Source organism: Cetorhinus maximus, chromosome 15 (assembly GCF_964194155.1).
Source record: "Cetorhinus maximus chromosome 15, sCetMax3.hap1.1, whole genome shotgun sequence".
In the NCBI taxonomy this organism is placed as follows: domain Eukaryota; kingdom Metazoa; phylum Chordata; class Chondrichthyes; order Lamniformes; family Cetorhinidae; genus Cetorhinus; species Cetorhinus maximus.
The window spans coordinates 75419719-75436997 of NC_135893.1; the positions used below are offsets into that span (position 1 = coordinate 75419719).

A 17279-nucleotide genomic window follows, 5' to 3' on the forward strand; every position below is an offset into this window, starting at 1 on the left:
TGACAGGTTGGCGGGCGCGCAGCCGAGTCAGATGCGTGCCTGCCAAACTGAAAATCTAAAAGACGCGGAGAGATGTCGAGACGCATGCCCAATGTCACCCGGCGTCATTTTACGCGTCGGCGAGAGGGCCCCGCCCCCGCTCACCAACCGGAAAAAGCTGCCCTGTTTCTCCCTCCTTCGCCATTGAGATTCATTACATCATTTCTGTTGGGAGCAGGTTCATCTTTTGTGCCGACTGCGAGGACTCGAATTGTGGGATAACAGGCTACACAGGGTGAGGAAGAGATTGCCTTCCTATTGTGCCCTACAGCCTAGCTCTGCAGGCCGCTCCTGACCAAGCATCATGTACGAGGCTGTCAGAATCTCTTCAAAGGAATATTTGTTATTTAATAACTGCAAAAATAATCTATGCAGTTTTTAGACCATTTTCCTGGGTCTTCCTAAAAATAAAGGCTTTAGCAAAATACATTTTCAAAATTAATTATTCTTTTTATTCAAAAATAAATAAAAACTAATAGATATCGGGAGCTTGCACAAGACGTCAATTGTCACAAGCCCTGCATTAGATTAAATTAAATTATACAAGCTATTGAACTTGATTAGAAGGAAGTAACTTTCAGACAGGGCACAGTACCAGGCCTGGAATTAGAATGCTGGCATACACTGAGAGAAATCTAGACTGATTAAACTTTACTCTGTGATAGAAATATATGAAAATAATGTTCAAGATAAACCCAGAAATCATTGCCTCCTGATACCAGTATTGCCACAGTATGCTAATGAGAGTAGACAAGAGCGGAACTTCTGAAAAGTGAGGACAGGACAAATGCGGTGGAAGGAAAAAGCTGGATACTATTGGAATGGAAAGCAGAAGAAACCAGGGAGAACCCAAAGGGAACACAGATGAAGATGGGGGAACATTGGGAGATTTTTGACAGACATCAGAGTGAATGCAATGAAGAATGGGTTGCAAGCAGAGTCAGAAATTCAATGTTTCCAACCCTCCTCTAGAGATCTGAGGCAGAATTTTTGAATCATATTGGAGGCAGTACCGGAGTGGAGAGGGCTGGAAAGTTGGCTTTGGAGAGTGGCGTGCCAGCTTGTTGGCAGGTCCCCCGGTGGTGGTGGGGGAGTCAGGGTGAAGATTACCCATTCACAAGTGACAAGTAGTGTGTCAAAATAAAAACAGGAAATGCTGGAAAAACTCAGCAGGTCTGGCAGCATCTGTGGAGAGAGAAACAGTGTTAAAGTTTCGAGTCCGTATGACTCTTCAGTGTACTAAGTCCATTAAAGGGCGTTTTAAGGCTAGTGTTCCGAGGCCTACTGGAATTTTCCAATCAGCTGGCACACACCCCCCCACCCCCTGCAGCAGCTGAAGCCTGGCCAATGCATGGAGGCGGCTTCCCAATGGCAGACCTCGGGGTTTGGGGTGTGGGAGTGCAGTGCTCCATCATTGATTTAAACCCTCCCGCAGTTAACATGTTATGATGGTCACAACAGTGACCACAGGCAGCCCTCGACAACAGCAGCTGTGCAATTGTGGCCACTTTCTGTTTTAAAGTTTTTCAAAAAGTCTTCACAGAGGGTAACTCCCACTTGAGGCGCAGGCTGTCTCTCCTCTGACTCAGCAGCTCCAACATCTGGGAATTTGGGGATGCTGAGAAATCAATACTGGAGGGACTCTTATTGGCCCTACCACCTCAGGAGCCCGCCCTTCATCTAACATGCAGACCAGCGGCACTATTTTTATCACCGACCTGCCAACCCCAGCTCCAACAGGACCTGAAAATCAAGCCCATGGTCTCTCCTTTTGACCTTCAGGACTAAGGCCTGCAATGCAGCATCAGAGAACCTGGGAGCCCTCTCTTTTCCTTCTTTTCAGACTGTTCCAGCAGATGTCATAGCCTGAATACACTTCTTTAAGAGGGACAGGCTGTCTTTAAGAAGTACAGGATAGCTGCACATCATGCCAGCCTCGCACGCTCCTGGGCCCCCTGCTGAGCCTGCAGCCAGTCAGCAGCAGGTGGGCTACTGCTAACAAGCAGTTGATGTCTCAACGGGACTGAGCGTGGGGCAATTGCCCATTGTGATCCCCACGCCCAATAATGAGTCTAATCAAGTTTTCACCCTCAATATTAGTTCCCGTTTGAATCAGCCACCAGAATTTTGGAAAAACAACTGAATCAATCACTCTGTAACTTTTAATGTAATTGATGTCAAAACCAGCTGCTGAGGGGGAATTTCCCAAATTTTCCCAGGCCAAATTAGAATGACTCATAAATCAAAAAAAATACAGCAGAAGGTGGAAATTTGAAACAAAAGCAAGAAATTGTTGGCAATGGTAGGAAAGTGAACAGAATCTATGGTTATCTTTATCAAAAGTCATGGGCCAGGATATTTAGGGCGGGGCCCGCTTGCCGACGTGTAAAATGACGCGGGATGACGTTGGGCGGAACTCCCGACGTCACTGCGCCCCATTTCAATTTTCAGGTCAGTGGGGGCGCAGCCGAATCAGCTGTGCGCCCACCGACCTGTCAACGGCCAATTGAGGCCATTTAAAAAGTAATTAAGCTCATTAATGGACCGGCCCATCCAACCTTAAGGTTGGCGGGCAGGCCAGGAGCCCTGGCGGGCTTCAGAAAAAGCATGAAACCTCATCCACGGGTGGGATGGGATTTCATGAGGGTTTTTAAAAGTTTAACAAATGATTAACTAAAAGTGATGGACATGTCCCAACTCATGTGACAGTGTCACATAAGGGAACATGTCACGCAAGTATTATTTTTGCCCCGTCGCCATTTTTAAATTTGGCGCCGATCTCCCTGAGGCAGCACTTAGCCTCAGGGAGATCAGTGCGCTCTTCCACGCGCATGTGCGAAAGAGCGCACTCTCGGCTGAGAGAATCCCCCCTTGCCCACACAGGGAGCGCATAGCGCTTCCTGGCAGATGTCACGCTGGGCGGTCCTTAATTGGCCTGCCCACAGAAAATGGCGGCGCCCCCCCAATTGTGGGTGCCGATTGGAGGCACGTCCGCATGCACCCACTCCCCCCCCCCAAAAGCAGGGGGAAAATTCTTCCCATGGTGGCTCTTGCTTTCTGATGAACATAGTGGATGGTTTCTTGGTTTCCTGAACAGAAGGACAATGATAATCTCATCGATGTAATACAATTGCTATAACAGTAAATCTTTTGCATATTTAAATGGAGGGGTTAAAAATCACAGCATCTCGCTGGAACAGCCTGGCCAGAATTTTACAGCCCTGTCAGGGCGGGGACGGGACCATAAAATGCAGCAAGCCAGTCTTAGCTCCATTTACTTCAGCAGGGAGGTAAAATCCTGCTGCCGTAAAATTCTGCCCCTTGTTTTTTATGGGGAAAGATTCAGCCATTATACATGTTTACCAACCAAATGAGCCAGCTACAAGAGGTCATCAACCTGAAACGTTAGTTCCGTTTTTCTCTCCTCAGTTGCTGCCCAACCTGCTGAGTATTTACCGTATTTTTATTTCAGATTTCCAGTATCTGCCGTATTTTGCTATTGTACCAGATATTTCCCCCAATTAAATGCTGGGAAGACTGAAACCATTGTTTTCAGTTCCTGCTTCAAACCCCATTCACCAGTTACTGACTTCATACCTGTCTCTGGCAACGGTCTGGGATTAAGTCAGTCTATTTATAATCTTGGTGTCACATCTGACTCCAAGATGAGTTTCCCACCTCATATCAGTGCCACTGCTAAGACCATCTATTTCCACCTCTGTAACATCACCCGACTTCACCCCTGTCTCCACTCATCTCTTAAAACCCACATTTGTGCTTTTGTTGTTACTTACATAAACCAGTGCTGTGTGCCTACCATCCATAGTAATCAGTCAATGCAGAAGTGTCTTTGCAATCTGATCAGAGCCTACCATTGAGCTATCTCTCCTTTCCAGGGAGCTGCTTGAACCATGGGAGTCTCACCACATGTGACTTCAGGGAATCTCATATATTTGTATTGAGACCAGATGGCAAACTGAAGGCGTCTGAGCCAGAGTAAAGTCAGCAGAATTAGACACTGCTGGGTGCTCAGCTGCTACTGACATTTCCTGGCTGCGGTGCCTTCCAGTCAACATGTAGGCTTGGACCAGCTGCTGGGATACCCTACAGATCTGCTCCCAGGCATGCCTGTAACCAAAGTTGTCAGCAATGTGATCAGCAAGGGAAGCTTTAAACAGTAGGTTTCTACAAGGCTGAAAAATAAATGAAAACAAGAATATCTCCTCATAGGTGGCAGACCATAATAGCACTTTGATAGAAGATTACATCACTGAAAATGTTTCTTCATAATCACCATGATTTTTAAGGGTGCCTGTTACTCCAGTTCAATGTATAGCTATGCACCTAGATTACTACAAGGTGTAAATATTGTGGTTAGGTTTTTTGAAATGCTAGTTTATGGATGATTGCTGCATCCATTTGCAGTATTGCTGCCTTCAAGTTGACAGTGCAGGAAATTACAAAATTTATGAGACACAAAGGAAAACACAGTGTCAAGACCTTTAAAACAAATTCTTATTTCAAATCTTTTGTGGTAGCATTTTTTATATGTTCATTCTCAGGGTATGGGTGTGATTGACAAGGCTGTAGTTGACTACTTAGTGCCCGTCCCAAATTGCCCTGAGAAGATGGTGGTGAGCCTTCCGATAACACTGGAATTGATTTGATGCAAGTAAATGGCTTGCTAGGTCACCTCAGAGGGCAGCTAAGAGTCAACTGTGTTGGTGTGGAATTGGAGTCACATATAGGCCAGATCAAGTAAGGATGGCAGGTTTCCTCCCCTAAAGGACAATAGTGAACCAGTTGGGTTTTTATAACAACCTAATAGTTTCATGGTCACTTTACTGATAGAAGCTTTTCTATTCCAGATTTTAAAATAAAACAAACTTGAGTTCTTAACCTTCAATGGTAGGATTTGAGCTCATGTTTTATTGAATAATTAGTCCAAGCCTCTGGATTACTAATCCAGTATCATAACCATTATATTATAGTATCCCATTGTATGTGGTGGCTTTTACAGAAATAACATTTTTTTTCAGAACAAATTAAGAAAGCTTTTTGCTTGTCAACTGCGACTCCATTGGAAACACAGAGCCAGCATTCCAGTCAAAATGACGACAGTAATCCATTCACTTCTTAAAATTTGTCCATGAGATGTGAACACCACTGGCTAGGCCAGCATTTATTGTCCATCCCTAATTGCCCTTGAGAAGGTGGTGGTGAGCCACTTTCTCAAATCACTGCAGTCCATGTGGTATAGGTACACCCACAGTACTATTAGGAAGGGAGTTCCAAGATTTTAATCCAGTGATATTGAAGGAATGGCAATATATTTGCAAGTCACGATGGTGAATGGCTTTGAGGGGAACTTCCAGGTGGTGATGTTCCCATATATCTGCTGCCCTTGTCCTTCTAGATGGTAGAGATTGCGGGTTTGGAAGGTGTTGTCAATGGAGGCTTGGCAATTTGCTGCAGCACATTTTGTAGATGGCAGACACAGCTGCCACTGCGGACCAGTGATGGAAGGAATAAATGTTTAAGGTGCTGAATGGGATGCCAACCAAGCGAGCTGCTTTATCCTGGACAGTGTTGAGCTTTTTGAGTGATGTTGAAGCTGCATTGATCCAGGCAAGTGGAGAGTATTCCATCACACTCCAGAGTTGTGCCTTGTAGATGGTGGACTGGCTTTGGGGGGTCAGGAGGTGAGTTACTCACAGCAGACCTGCTTTTTTAGCCACTGTATTTATATATTTATACGTTTCTGGTCAATGGTGACTCCAGGATGTTGATTGTGGCGGATTCAGTGATCGCAATGCCATTGAGTGTCGAGGAAGATGGTTAGATTCTCTCTTGGAGAAGGTCATTGCCTGGCACTTGTTTGGCACGAATGTGACTTGCAATTTGTCAGCTATTCTGAATGTTGTCTAGTCTTGCTGCATGAAGGTAGGGACTGTTTCAGTACCTGAGGAGTTGCAGATGGCACTGAACACTGTGCAATCATCAACAAACATCCCCATTTCTGATCTTATGATAGAGAGGTCATTGACGCAGCTGAAGATGGTTGGGCCTAGGACACTACCCTGAGGAACTCCTGAAGTGATGTCCTGGGACTGAGATGATTGACCTCCAACCACCACAACCATCTTCTAAAGAGTCATACTGGACTCGAAACGTTAACGCTATTTCTCTCTGCACAGATTCTGCCAGACATGATGAGTTTTTTGCAACATTTTCTGTTTTTATTTCAGATTTTCAGCACCCACAGTATTTTGCTTTTATCACAACCATCTTCCTTTGTGCTAGGTAAGACTCCAACCAGTGGAGAGTTTTCCCCCTGATTCCCATTGACTCCAGTTTTTCTAGAGCTCCTTAATGCCGCACTCAGTCAAATGCTGCCTTCATGTCAAGGGCAGTCACTCACTTCTCACTACTTGAGCACAACTGTTATGTGCACATTTAGACCAAGACTGCAATGAGGTCTGGAGATGAGTGTGACTGGTGAAACCCAAACTTAGTATTGGTGAGCAGGTTATATTGCTGTGTAAGTGCTGCATGATAACAGTGCTAACGACACCTTTCATTACTTTCCTGATGATCGAGAGAAGACTGATGGGGGCAGTATTGACAACATTGGAGTTCTCCTGTTTTCCGTGGACAGGATTTTCTACATTGTCGGGTAGATGCCAGTGTTGTAGTTGTACTGGAACAACTTGGCTAGAAACATAGCTAGTTCCGGAGCACAAGTCTTCAGTACTATTGCCAGGATGTTGTCATGGCCCATAACCTTTGCAGTATCCAGTGCCTTCAGCCATTTCTTGATATCTTGTGGAAGGAACCAAATTGGCTGAAGACTGGCATCTGTGATGCTGGGCTCCTCAGGAGGAGACTGAGGTGGATCATCCACTTGGCACTTCTGGCTGAAGATGGTTGCAAATGCTTCAACCTTGACTTTTGTACTGAACTGCTGGGTTCCCCTATCATTGAGGATGGGGATTAAAGCAAAATACTGCGGATGCTAGAAATCTGAAATAAAAACAGGAAATGCTGGGAAAACTCAGCAGGTCTGGCAGCAACTGTGGAGAGAGGAACAGAGTTAACGTTTTGAGTCCGTATGACTCTTCTTTAGAGCTGAAGGGAGGTAGAAATGTGGTGGATTTTATACTGTTGAAGAGGGCATGGAGCAGGTGGAGCAAAATAGAAGGTCAGGGATAGGTGGGAGTTCGGGAGAGATTGACAAAAATGTCATGGATGCAAGCTAAGGGAGTGTTAATGGTAGTGTTAAAGACTAAAGAAAGTTCTAATAGTGGCATTAAGGTCGGAAAACAGAATGTGTTCATAGCAGAGCAAAGGTCAGTGCTCTCTGAAGGCAGAACATAACAACAGGTTAGAACAAGTTTTCTCTGTGAGGGGAGGGGGTTTGGGAGAAAAATTGAAAAACATGATCAAAATGTTGGACAGGGTTCATGGTCTGAAGTATTTGAACTCAGTGTTACATCCAGAAGGCTGTAAAGTGCCTAACTGGAAGATAATTTGCTGTTCCTCCAATTTGTGTTGGGCTTCACTGGAACATTGCAGCAGGCCAAGGACGGACATGTGGACATGAGAGTAAGATAGTGAATTGAAATAGCAAGCAAAAGGAAGGTCAGGGTCATGCTTGAGGACTGAGCAAAAGGTCACCCAGTCTGTGTTTAGTCACCCTGATGTAGAGGAGACCACATTGTGAGCAGCGAATACAGTAAACCAAATTGAAAGAGGTGCAAGTGAGTCGCTGCTTCACCTGAAAGGAGTGTTTGGGGCCTTGGACAGTGAGGAGGGAGGAGGTAAAGGGGCAGGTGTTACATCTTCTGTGATTGCATAGGAAGGTCTCATGGGAAGGGGATGAGGAGTTGGGGGTGATGGAGTAGTGGACCAGGGTGTCACGAAGGGAATGGTCCCTATGGAATGTCGACAGGGGAGGTGAGGGGAAGTTGGGTTTGGTGAATCTCTCCTGAGCTACTACCTATCCCTGACCTTCTATTTTGCTCCACACGCTCCACGCCCTCTTCAACAGTATAAAATCCATCACATTTCTACCTCTCTTCAGCTCTGAAAAAGAGTCACACGGACTCGAAACGTTAACTCTGTTTCTCTCTCCACAGATGTTACCAAACCTGCTGAGTTTTTGCAGCATTTTCTGTTATCATTGAGGATGGGGATATTTGTGCAGCCTCGTCCTCCAGTTAATTATTTAATGTCCACCACCTTTCACGACTGGATGTGGCAGGACTGCAGATTTTAGATCTGATCAGTTGATTATGGGATTGCTTAGCTCTGTCTATAGCAGGCCGCCTATGCTGTTCAGCATGCTGTGGCTACAGGAGCAGGTCAGAGGCTAGGAATCTTGCGTTGAGAAACTCACCCCCTGACTCCCCAAAGCCTGTCCACCATCTGCAAGGCACAAGGAGTGTGATGGAATACACCCCACTTGCCTGGATGAGTGCAGCTCCCACAACGTTCAAGAAGCTTGACACCGTCCAGAACAAAGCAGCCTGCTTGATTGGCACCCTATCCACAAACATTCACTCCCTCCACCACCGATACACAGCAGTGTGTACCATCTACAAGATGCACTGCAAGAACTCACCAAGGCTCCTTTGACAGCACCTTCTAAACCCACGACCACTATCATCTAGAAGGACAAGAGCAGCAGTTAGATGGGAACACCACCAATTGGAAGTTCCCCTCCAAGTCACTCATCATCCTGACTTGGAAATATATCACTGTTCCTTCACTGTCACTGGGTCAAAATCCTGGAACTGCCTACCTAACAGCACTATGGGTGTACCTACACCACATGGACTGCAGCGGTTCAAGGAGGCAGCTCACCATCATCTTCTCAAGGGCAGTTAGGGATGGGCAATAAATCATGGTCTAGCCAGCGAAGCGCACATTCCATGAATGAATTTAAAAAATGCACATGGTACTGTATTGTTGCTTTATCTGGTTGACATCTCATTTTTAGATGTGTCTGATGCTGCTGCTGGCATGCTCTCCTATACTCCTCATTGAACCACTGTTATGACGCAGCAGATGATGTGTGTCAGGCAGATCAAATCCACAAAGGAAACTTGATCACGCAGTCACAACGATTTTGCAATTTGTATTTTATTTTGAGATGTGTGCCTTGAATTCAGTAGTAATAAGTCTCCCATGACCTCAGAGGTTTTTTTAGAAAACTAAATGAAACATTTATTAACAAAAGAAAATATTTCAAGCACATACATAGGTCTACAAATTACTACTATAATAACTCCCAAAACCCCTAATTAATCTGGTTTCCAGTTACACCCCAGTTAAGGCAACAGTAAAAACAAATAGATTTAAACAGACCCAGGCAAAGCAACATGATACCCTGGACAATGATAGTCAAGGTGAGTTTTTTTGGCCTTGGTTCCTGTAGACAGTAACTTGATGCTCAGAGGCTGAAGGCTTTTCACACTTGTGTTAGATATTAGTATGCCTTCTCCGCTTACACATAGTCTCATCTCCTTTATACATGTTCCTCCCTTTTAGTGCAAATTCCATTGTTCCCATATGTTTTTGCAACTTTACTTTTCTCATAATATAAATCTTTCATGTTACTAATTTTATCAGTAACCTTTGGGAAAAATAAACACACTGGTTGGCTTAGCTGTTTGTGGCTAGATGTAACATCTTACCATCTCTTTGAAATTCAAACTACTCTGGTTTATCTAAAAATGCAAATTTTCCTTACACCCCACATTCAAAAACTTCAGCCATGTTTACGTACTTAGCAATTCAATCCCAGCTTTTTTGATACATCAAAGCTCCCAGACCAGCTGTCTCCAATTCAGTTAAATCCCACTATTAACCCACGTTTCAATAAATCACAATAATATTATGAGAATTATTATATTTTCATGACAACCAGGCTCAGTGCCCTGGCTTGATGGTAATGGTAGAGTGAGGGATATGCTGGACAGTGAGGTTACAGAATGTCATTGAATACCGTTCTGCTGCTGCTGATGGATCACTGTGCCAGGAATGCCCAGTTTTGAGCTGCTAGATCTGTTCTGAATCTATCCCATTTAGCACGGTGGTAGTGCCACAAAGCACAATGGAGGATGTCCTCATTGTGAAGACAGGACTTCATCTTTGCAATGACTGTTTGGTGATCAGTCATGCACAGATGCATCTGTAAAAGGCAGATTGCTGAGGATGAGGCTAGTTAGGTTTCTCCCCTTGCTGGTTATCTTACCATCTGCCAAAAGGCCCTGTCAGATAGATATGTTCTTCAGAACTCGGCCAGCTCAGTCAGTAATGATATTAACAAGCTACTGTTGGTGATGGACATTGAAGTCCCCCACCCAGAGTACATTCTATGCTCTTACCACCCCCAGTGCTTCTTCAAAATGGTGTTCAACGTGATTCATCAGCTGAGGAGGGCAATAATCATCAGGATGTTTCCCTGCTCATATTTGACCTGATACCCTAAGACTTCATTGGGTCTGCACTCAATATTGAGGACTCGCAGGGCCATTCCCTCCTGACTGAATACGTGCTGCCTCCTCTGATGGGTCTGTCCTGCTGGTGGGACAGGACATATCCAGGGGTGATGTTGGTGTCTGGGGCATTGTCTGTAAGGTATGATTTGATGAGTATGGCTGGTCAGGTTGTTGCTTGACTAATCTGTGAGACAGCTCTCGCAATTTTGGCACAAGCCCCAGCTGTTAGTGAGGAGGACTTTGCAGTGTCGATTCAGCCTGGTATGCATCTGTTATTTGCATTCTCTAGTTCACTACTGGTTTGTCCATGGGTTTTGTTCTTCTTTGACTTTTCTGTAGTGGTTTGATAGAACTGAGCCACTTGCTAGGCTATTTCAGAAGGCAGTTAAGAGTCAACTGTCTTGCTGTGGACCCAGAGTTGCATGTAAGCCAGACCAGATAAGGTTGGCCGATTTCCTTCCCTGAAGAATATTAGTGAACCAGTTGTATTTTTAGACAATCCGATACTGAGACTAGCATTTTATTCTGTTGTTATTATTTTAATGGGTTAACAGCATTTGATCAGACAAGCTTGGGCATATTCTTTCTAAACACCTTTACAACTTTACTGCAAACAGAATAGAGAGGAACTCTTTCCCCCAAGGCACTTTTCTTCAACTAAGTTTTGTCTTTCTTGCTCCTCACAAACACATGCTTGTTGGTCCAGTTTCATGGGCACCAGTGGCTGGGCGAAGTCTTTCAGCCAGGACTGAAAGCAATTAGAAGTGGGAGCCCTGATTCATAAAGCTGAAGAAAAAGATTGTTGCATACAGACCTATATTCAACACATTTATCAGTGGAAATTTTGCCCCAAGAGCAATAAACATTCTGTTAGTGTAGGTGGTTAAGATTTTATAATGCTGCAGTTTAACATGTGCTTGTGGTTATTATTTTGAACACAGCTGTTGTTACAATAATTCACTGTTTATTCAAAAACATATATCTGAGAGTGGGCATATAATTGCAATTTGTCTTCGTCCTTGTTCTAACAGCACACTTGTACAGTATTTAGTCAGTCAAGGTTGACAAAAAAAAAACCTCATGAATGTACTGCTGCTATAAATATTTGAAAGTGATTCCAGAATTTTAAGTATGCAGTGGTGATCATTAATAGGAAAAAGCTTGGATTTTACATTTTGACAAATGATTAAGGTGTCGCAAAGTGCGTTTTATGAGGCTTGAGAAATTCTCTGTACAAAACCTTAAGCTGACATTAATTCTAAGAGAAAGGGAATGAGGTTGAGGAGTGCGCAGGAGTGTTGTTTGAGATGTCAGAGGAAGATACATGCTCATTAAGGGAGAAGTTCTACAGATCGCGAATGGAATAATCAAACCTGAAAGCACTGTACAGTACATGACACTTCAAAGCTGCAAAGAACTGCAGTTTCTAAACATAAGAGCATAGGACAAGTTAATGAATAGCTCACTGAGAAAATCTGCTATAAAAAGAAATGCAGCAGTTCTTCTAATTAAGAAAATAAAAGGATAAATTGTGATATATCTTTTCTTGAATCAAGCATGGTTGAGACTATATCAATTCTTTACAAAAGAAAATGAAGACTTGCATTTTTATAGCACCTTTCATGACCTGAAGACATTCCAAAGCACACTTACAGCCAACAAAGTATCTTTTGAGTGTAGTTACTGTTGTCACTGGGAACCGTGGCAGCAAATGTACACACAGCAAGGCCCTACAAATGATTATGTGATAATGATCAGATAATCTATTCCTTTTAATTGAGGGATATATGTTAGCCAGGATAACATCTCTTAATTTCTTCAAGATAATGCCATGGGATCTTTTACATCCATCCAAGAGGGCACACAAGGCAACGTTTAGGATAATGGTAGAAAAGGACAAGAGGCAATCCAGAGTAAGAATACTTAACTGGGAGAGAGCCGACTTCAATGTGGGGCAAGAATGGGGCTGGGTTGGATAGACTGGAACCAAAGGTTGGCAAGAAAAACTGTAGAAGAACAATGGGCTACTTTCAAAGAAGAAATGGTTTGGGCACAGTTAAGGTATATTCCCTCAAAAGGGAAAGGTAGGGCAAACAAATCCAGAGCTCCATGGATGAAAAAAGAGATAGAAATTAAGATAAAGAAGAAAAAGTGTGCTTATGACAGGTGTCAGGTAGAAAATACAATTGAGAACCAAGCAGAATACAGAAGGTTCAGAGGGGGGATGAAAAGGCATATTAGGGAAGTGAAGAGAGTCTAAGAAAAGTTTGGCAACCAACATAAAGGGGAATCCCAAAGTCTTCTATAGGCACATAAATAGTAAAAGGGTGGTAAAAGGAGGAAAAGGCCAATTAGGGACCAAAAAGGGGATTTACACATGGAAGCAGGGGGCATGACTGAGGTGTTAAATGGATACTTTGCATCTGTCTTTACCAAGGAAGCAGATGCTACCCAGGCCATGGTGACAGAGGAGGAAACTCTGTCACTAGAAGGGCTCAAAATTGATAAGGAGGAGGTATTGGATAAACTGTCAGTACTTAAAGTTGACAAGGTACCAGGACCCGATGAGATGCATCCAAGCATATTGAAGGATGCAAGGGTGGAAATTGCAGGGGCACTGGTCATAATCTTTCAGTCTGCCCTAGACTCATGAGAGGTACCAGGGGACTGGAGAATTGCAAACATTACACCCTTGTTCAAAAAAGGTTATAAGGATAAGCCCAGCAATTACAGACTAGTCAGTTTAACTTCAGTGATGGGGAAGCTTCTAGAAACAATTATTCTGGATAGAATTAGTAGTCACATGGAAAAATGAGTTGATAAGGAAGAGCCAGCAAAGATTTCTAAAGGGGAAATCGTGTTTAATTAACTTGCTGGAGTTTTTTTTTGAAGAGGTAACAGAGAGGGTAAATGAGGGGAATGCTGTTGATGTGGTGTACATGGACTTTCAAAAGGCATTCGATACAGTGTCACACAACAGACTTGTGAGAAAAGTTATTGCTCATGGAATGAAAGGGACAGTAGCAATGTGAATACAAAATTGGCTGAGTAATAGGAAACAGAGGGTAATGATTAATGGATATTTTTTGGGCTGGAGGAAAGTTTATAATGGAGCTCCCCAGGAGTCAGTATTGGGACCCTTGCTTTTCCTGATTTTTTTAATGATCTAGATCTTGGTGTGAAGGAGACAGTCTCAAAGTTTGTGGATGATACAAAATTTGGAAGCATTGTAAGCTGTGATGAGGACAGTGTAGAACTTCAAAAGGACATAGACAAGTTGTTGAAGTGGGTAGATAGATGGTAGATGAAGTTCAATGCATAGAAGTGTGAGGTGATGCATTTTGATAGGAAGAACATGGAGAGACAATATAAAATAAGCAGTACAATTCTTAGAGGTGCAGAAGCAGAGGGACCTGGGCGATTATGGGTGTAGATCATTGAAGGTGGCAGGACAGGTGGAGAGAGCAGTTAATAAAGCATACAGTATCCTGGGCTTTATTAATAGGGGCACAGAGTTCAAGACCAAGGAGATTATGCTGAACTTGCATAGGACACTAGTTATACCTCAGCTGAAGTATTGTGTGTAGTTCTGGGCACCACACTATAGGAAAGATGAGATCGTATTGGAGAGATTGCAGATGAAGTTTACAAGAATGGTTCCAGGGTTGAGAAATTTCAGTTACATAGGTTGGGACTGTTCTCCTTGGAGAGAAGAAGGCTAAGAGGAGATTTGATAGAGGTGTTCAAAATCGTGAGGGGTGTGGATAGAGTAGGTAGAGAGAAACTGTTACTGCTCATAAAAGGATTGAGAATGAGAGGGCATAGATTTAAAGTGATTTAGCAAAAGAAACAAATGTGATGTGAGAAAAAACTTTTTCACACAGCAAGTGGTTTGTGTATGGGATACACTGCCTGGAAGTGTGGTGGAGTTAGGTTCAAACGAGGCATTCAGGTGGGCATTAGATGGTTATTTGAATCAAGACAATGTGCAAGGGCATGGGGAAAAGGCAAGAGAATGGCACTAAGTCATAATGCTTATTTGGAGAGCAAGTGCAGACACGATGGGCCGAATGGTCTATTTCTGCTGCATAATGCGAAGGCCTTGGTTTAACATCTCATCTGAAAGACAGCATGGCCTGGTCTGCAGCACTCCCTCTGTATTGCAGTGAAGTGGCAGCCTAGGCTTTTGTGCTCAAGTCTCTGGAGAGGGACCTGAATCCACAGCCCTCTGACTGAGAGATAAAAGTGCGACCATGATTCTGGCACTAACATGAACATACTAAAACTACATGTTGGTGAATGAAATTTCTGTGGCTGTATGTGACAAGACTGACCCAACAACCTGACACACACAAAGCCAAGTTAACTCCAAAATCCTAAAGCACTCCTGCAAGTTATTGAACTGCTCGTTAACTTTTTGTTCTTTTAAAATCTGTTCCAGGACTGTGGACATTCTTGTGGTTTGTTAGCTTCTGTTTTTTGGAAAATCAGTGGCAGTTGACTTCACCAGAAGACCTTCCCCTCCTTCAAGGAGCTGATGCTGCTCGCGCTGCCATTGCCTTCTCCTTCTTTTCCATTTTGTCCTGGGTAAGTTCTGAAAAGTATTTCCAGCACCATGTATTCTTGCATCTGGAGTTAAAAACTGGGGATCATGCACCCGCATATCCTGTTCAAATGTAACAGAGAATTGAATTTTCCATTCCATTTTTATGCCATGAAATAAACATCCTGTTCTAGTTTTTATGTTTCAAAGTTCTACAAATGTTTTATTCTTCCATGGGGTGTGGGCTTCGCTGGCTGGGCCAGCATTTATTGCCCATCCTTAACTGCCCTTGAGAAGGTGGTGGTGAGCTGCCTTCTTGAACTGCTGCAGTCCATGTGGTGTAGGTACACCCACAGTGCTGTTAGGAAGGGAGTTCCAGGATTTTGACCCAGTGTCAGTGAAGGAATGGCGATATATTTCCAAGTCAGGGTGGTGAGTGGCTTGGAGGGGAACTTGCAGGTGGTGGTTTTCCCATGTATCTGCTGCCCTGGCTTTTCTAAGTGTTGGAGGTCACGGGTTTGGAAGGTGCTGTCAAAGGAGCCTTGGTGAGTTGCTGCAGTGCATCTTGTAAATGGCACACACTGTTGCTACTGTGTGTCGGTGGTGGAGGGAATGAATGTTGAAGCTGGTGGATGGATGCCAATCAAGTGGGCTGCTTTGTCCTGGACAGTGTTCAGCTTCTTCAGTGTTGTGGGAGCTGCACTCATCCAGACAAATGTGGAGTATTCGAACACACTCCTGACTTGTGCCTTGTAGATGATGGACAGGCTCTGGGGAGTCAGGAAGTGACCCAGCCTCTGACCTGCTCTAATAGCCACAATTATCTTTAGAAACTTGGTAAATGTTGTCAATGCAGTTGCCAGATTTTGGTTTTAAGGTGCTCACAGGAAAGTGATCTAGAATGTCACAGTACAACATACTTTGTACAGCAATTTGTTTTAGGCTTTGAATCTTTCAAAAATAAAACTGCTTTGACAGCATTAACCATATATTCTACATAACCATCTCTATTTAAAATCATACTTCTACAGTTAAAAAGTAGTAATGCCCCACAAACCTCAGAGCCCATTTCAATGAATCTTTTCGTGTGAATCTTATTTAAAGAAGCTCTGAAGAAATGAGCTTGGTACAACAATTTGTTTCCCTTTGTCAAATCTTTTCTTCCCACTTCTCTTCTTTGCACTCATTTGACTGATGTTGGTGATAGCTTTTTATCATTTTTTGTGTTTCTTTTTTTAAAATTAAGAACTTGTTTTCCTTTCTTTCCCAATTTTTCTCCTCCTCCTTCTGACAGCATTGACTCTTTCAGTGCACATTTTCACGGTGCATTGTTAGTCATCCAACATACTAGATAGGGATCAGCAGCGAGCACTGGCAGCTTCCTAACCCAGGTTACCAGAGCCATTTGCAGTGCTCCTTATTGTGGCCAAGACTGAAATGAGACAACTTGTTGCAGGCTTGGAAACAAAACTGGGACTTTCCTGATGCACATAGCTAAGTAACACATTGGACAGCGTATGCACCAACTGATCTACTGGGAGAGATCATTGCACAATTCTTGATGCTGTACCAATTGGCCCAGCCTAGACTCACAGTATTGTATAAAAAGAATCAGATAAAACTCCACCCTTTAAAACTGGCATATTTCAGACATCTTTCTTCAAAGAAGAGTTCATTTACAGAAGTTGCAATGCCCAGCCGTTCTGAGAATGGTAAAATGGAACATAAAGATCAAAGCTTAAATTGGGCAGTCTTACCAAACACATCAGCTTATGTAATATCTGTATATGTTTTAAAAGAATTTCTATTATTTGGAATTGCTATCCACTTTTCCATCACATTTTTTTTCAGGGCTACTTGACTCTCTTTGCCTTCAACAAATTTAAAAATATAGGATTTGCGGAAGATGTTCAAAGACTTGTGCCTCAACCTTCATCATCTCCACAAGTGTAGACCAGTCTTTCTGACTGTTAACAAAGTAACTGACTCACTTCACCCTGTCAGAATACAGTTTTAACGTCATTAACACGTGAGATAATAATCATTAAATTATTAATAACTTCTTACTTCATTCAGTGCTCTAATGAGACCAGGTAATTAGCTGCTCAGTGCCTGACATCATGCCTAACACAGACACCTCAAATTAATTGTCTCGACAGTTTGCTTTTATCACATTTTCCAATACGTCAACT

The 17279-nt window shown here is 43.3% G+C and overlaps 1 protein-coding gene across 1 annotated transcript in view; it reads left to right on the top strand.

Moving 5' to 3' along the window:
• Positions 1 to 17279, top strand: part of syngr3a (synaptogyrin 3a) — a 73037-nt gene that overhangs the window by 46305 nt on the left and 9453 nt on the right. The window contains exon 3 of the mRNA XM_078558665.1: positions 14986 to 15131. Coding sequence (XP_078414791.1) covers positions 14986 to 15131 — 146 coding nt within the window. The remainder of the gene's footprint in view (positions 1 to 14985; positions 15132 to 17279) is intronic.